The 4541-nt window shown below is 43.1% G+C and overlaps 1 protein-coding gene across 1 annotated transcript; it reads left to right on the plus strand.

The window, feature by feature from the left end:
• Window positions 1-2079: 2079 nt before the first annotated feature.
• On the plus strand, window positions 2080-3458 carry LOC4348082 (actin cytoskeleton-regulatory complex protein PAN1). Its single transcript, XM_015757724.3, has one exon. The coding sequence runs from the start codon at window positions 2445-2447 to the stop codon at window positions 3024-3026; it is 582 nt and encodes a 193-aa protein (XP_015613210.1). The 5' UTR covers window positions 2080-2444; the 3' UTR covers window positions 3027-3458.
• Window positions 3459-4541: the final 1083 nt, after the last annotated feature.

Consider the following 4541-nt stretch of genomic DNA (forward strand, 5'->3'; position numbering starts at 1 on the left):
GTCCTAAAATGTCAACGGTGTCAAACATTTTGAAACGGAGGGAGAATTATATTTCATCCTTTTCCGTCTTCGCCAATCCTACGTACGGATCGATCCGGTCCACTGCGCATCTCACTGGTTAAAAAAAATGCACTGGATGCATATATGCGCGTGTGCACTAGTGTTAATTACATCAGGAATACTGTTTTAGAAAAAAGGATAAATATAGCAAGCATGTTCAATAATCTAAAAACCTAAGAGTAATTTTTTTAAATATAAAACCTACAAATTATAATTCCACATGTTCAGAAATATTGGGCCTGTTCGGCAGACGAGGGCTGCAGCCGCTCCTATCTTTATGCTTGTTGGACTATTCTGGTTAGCTGTGATATAGTCGTAACCCCGGCAAAAACGTTGTTGACAAGCATTTTTAAACTTCGACCATAGTTAGACTATGGTGATTGAAATGGAAGCTTTTTAAGTATTTATAATCTTTTAAAAAATCTAAGTGGTCAAAGTTTAAATATAAAAAGTGTTTGGTAATAACGGTTGGACAACATAGTGAGTCTCAATTGAATAAAAAAGCGTTTTATTGTGGCAAAATCACCACGGTGTGTTACTTAAAAGACAAATTTTAGGGTACCTGAGTATATATCCAGGTACTTTCTTAAATACCGTAATTCTGTAAAACTATTTTATTTAAGAATATATAGCAAAAACGCACAATTATTATTAATCTGGCTAGTTAAGATATTGATGTACATGTACAATGACCGGGTGGTGACCTAGACAGCAGCTCGACAAAATCTAAAAGAAAAGGACAAGTAGACGAATACGGGCAGCATGTGGGGAGCAGTGCCAGACGCAGCAACGGACGGCCAGATGTGCCTCGATCCCCGATCCGACGGCCACCATCGCTTTGGCGGTTGGTCGCCTCGCACATGCCCGCAGCGAGAGAGAGAGAGATTCCCGCCACGCCCGGGAAATCGCGGCAGCCACACGAGAGATCGCGGCGTGGTTGAGCCACCCGTGTCAATTCCATGTGGGGCCATCGGGTTATGTGGGTCCCACTGTCAGTGGCGGCGTCGCTGTCGTGCGATCATATGATTGGGGGTTGGATGGTGGTCATGGGCGGTCGGGTCCAGAGGGTGACGTGATGACAGGCCGTACTTGGTCGGTGCTCTTATTGGTTTTTTGATCGGAAAAAATGGAGAATATGTATATGTGCAACTGCTGCAAGTTGGGACAAGTTGTTTCTGCATGGAGACCCATGAATGTTTTTCTTCATTTGATTACTCAAATTTGTGCATTTGGATTAGATTTTATTTTCCTATTTTTTATCTTGTAAAATAATATCATCTCCGATCTCAAATAATCAATATTCGCTATTCAAGTTAAAACTTTAATATTTTCCCAAAAAAAAAAACTTCATGTGCTTAGAATATGTCGTACTATTGAAGTATGTGGTGTCGTAAACAAATCTAGCCAAACAATTTTAATTCATTATAATATAATCATATGGAAGTAATTTGTGGTCAAAGTGAGCTGGCCATATGCAAAATTAACAATTATTTGAAAATAAAGATATTAATATAAATTTACAAGTGAATTTGTTTGCATGATATTAATCATGATGTCTATCATATCATGGCTTTCTTTTCACCTAAATATATGTGTAATCAAACCATCTCGAGTTTAAGAGACTCCAGCTGTTTCCTTAGAAACAATATATCTGTTAATTTGCGTAAAAAAAAACCGTTCTGCAGTTTTAGTTCATCAATATAATTAATTTTGAAGAGCAGAACTTTTTAGTGTCCGCATTTGTAGTGTGTTTATCGAAAAAATATCTTTAAATAATTAGTTTTGAAGAGAAGAATTCCTAATGAACCTATGCCATTGATGCGTCAAAAAATAATTAGGCTAGTACAGCGGGTGCAGAAGAAAAGAATAACAACTTGGGATTAGAGAATCACATGTGCAAAGCACTTGCTAATACCAATAAATTAGCATAAAATTAAGCAAGATGTCGACTTGGAAAGTCAACTGTACCACCCTCCTCTAAGATCTCTACATAAATAGGCAGCAAAGGCATCACCTCCTCCGAGCCCGAGCCCTTGCCCTTGCCCCGGAGGCCTGTGAGAGGCGGGTTAATTAGCAGCTTCTTAATTAATTAGCTACTAATTAAATTCCCCTCTGCCTTTTTAATTACCCTACTCTTCTCTCTTCCTCTCTAGCGCCTTTCCATCAGATCAAAGTTTGAGAAATTTCCATCACTAATAATCACCTTTTATTTTGATCAAACAATCCACATCCTTTGATCTCCTCTCCTGCAATTTTTTCTTCTTTTTTGCAAGTGTTTTTGCTCTGTTCATCATCAAGTGATCATATCAACACGTTCTTGATGCAGAGTTTCCACAACTAGCTTTGCCTCTTGATTTCTTGGCTTCAGATCGATCCATCCATCGATGGAGAACGTCCTCCTCATCGGCCAAGTCACCGGCGGCGGCTTCGACGACTACTTCGGCCGGCGGCTCGCCGTGGCGCCGCCGCCACCGCCTCGTAGAAGCATCCAGGGCAGCTTCACTTTTGCTGCTCCATCTCCTCCTCCGTTTCAGTACACGACTTACGAGGCGGCGTCGCTGTACTCCTCGCTCTCTCTCCCACTACACCTGCCTTACACCTACTACGCGGCGGCGGCGGCGGCGTCGGCTCCGGCGACGGCGACGCCTCTCCTCCCTCGCATGCTGCCGCCTCTGCCGCCGTCAGCCACGGTTGTGAGGAGGAGGATTAAGAAGCCGAGGACGCCGAGGTCGGGGGAGGGGCAGGCGAGGGCGCCGCAGCGGAGGAGGCCGCTGGAGAGGGCGGCGCCGCTGCCGCCGCCGGCGGCGGTGGCGGAGGCGCTCGACGACCTGGAGCGGGAGGTGACGCGGGGGTTCGTGGAGGACCTCCTGCACGCGCTGGCGCCGCCGCCCAGCAGCCTGCCGCTGCCCACCTTCTCCCTCGTCAGGGCCGCCGCCGCAAAGGCCGCCGCCTCCTGCGCCGTGTAGAACGCCGTCGGCGAGGGAAGGACGTCCACGCCGGCGTTGACCGCCGCCGCCGCCGCCGCCTCATTCGCACCGATATTTATGCATGCGAGATTTGCCGGCGGTGGTGGTTTTTACTATTATTCATGTTTTTAATTTCTGGTGTCTCTCTATTTTTCCATTTCTTTCTCCAAGACTTTTTTTTCTTTGGATGGAAGAAATGGTGAAAAAAAAAGTGTGTATTTTTTCTTGAATTTATTTTCTATCATTTTGAGGGGTTGTGAGGCAATTAAGTAAACCCATCTTGGTAATGGCTAAGGCCTAAGGCTAATTAAGGGTTTACATAGTAGTAATATTCACTGGAATTAGTGAAAAGTTCTTGATGGGGTGTGTTTTTTATGACCTTTTATCAAGATATATTGATCGATAAATTGGGGTATTTTATATGCTTATTAATTATGTGATCACCCTGGTTGATTCATCTGTCCCATGTGCTTTGCAATATCTTGCCCTTAGGCCATGTTCTTTTCTCCAACAAAAGTTGGATTGAATTTTGGATACTCGTGACACGCTTTTCAAACTGCTAAACGGTATGTTTCGTGTGAAAACTTTCTATATAAAAGTTGTTCTAAAATATCAGATTAATCTATTTTCAAGTTTGGAATAATTAAAACTCAATTAACCATACGTTATTACAACATCGTTTTGCATAAAACACTTAATCTTCATCTTCAACCTCATTAAGAAATTATGGTTCCATTTAGCACAGCTTCAAATCCAAAATCCATGGTAGATTTGAAGTTTGTAAGGTCTTTTACAGGTACCAGGAGGTACTAATATTTTTAGTGTAAATTTTGGTACCTTCTAACGTGGAGGTACTGAGATACCAAATTTTACACTGGAAAATTAATGGGCTGTCAAAAAAATTAATGGGCCGTCAAAAAAATAATGGGCCGTTTAAAAATATTTGTTGACGTTACCTGCCACGTCATCAGTGACATGTCATCACACATGTGTCAACGACCACGTCATCTGCCATGTTGGCCGCCATGTCTCAACTATCTGTGACGTTTAATTTTGTCACAAAGGTTGGGCCGGGGCTGGACTACATGAGCCCAAAAGTGTTTATGACGGTTAAAAAAACATCATAGATTGTGCTGATCCGTGACGATTTCAGAGAAAACGTCGGCAGATTTAATCTGTGACTCTCAATGGATGACGATAAGTAGAATCGTCACGGACAAATTTATGTGACGAATTTTCAGGGATCTATGACGAATTTTTTTTGTCATAGATTAAATAGATTCTTGTATATCGGACAGATCTTTTCGCCTGCTACGCACCACGAATATATGACATCAACCCGCAGTATATATCGCGCCCGGATATGGCCATGATAAATGTCCCATGCATATAGATACATTTAGATTCGTTTTCGGTAGTGATGGAGAGCAGCGACAGCAATGACGTGAGGGCTCGCTCGACATCGACAACGCCTTCGCGTATAGCGAGAGTGCTCCCCCCGGCCTGCAGTACAGC

Source organism: Oryza sativa, chromosome 10 (assembly GCF_034140825.1).
Source record: "Oryza sativa Japonica Group chromosome 10, ASM3414082v1".
In the NCBI taxonomy this organism is placed as follows: Eukaryota; Viridiplantae; Streptophyta; class Magnoliopsida; order Poales; family Poaceae; genus Oryza; species Oryza sativa.

Bases quoted from the DNA above. Each gene is read 5' to 3' on its own strand.
- LOC4348082 (XM_015757724.3), top strand. From the start codon at position 2,445: ATGGAGAACGTCCTCCTCATCGGCCAAGTCACCGGCGGCGGCTTCGAC.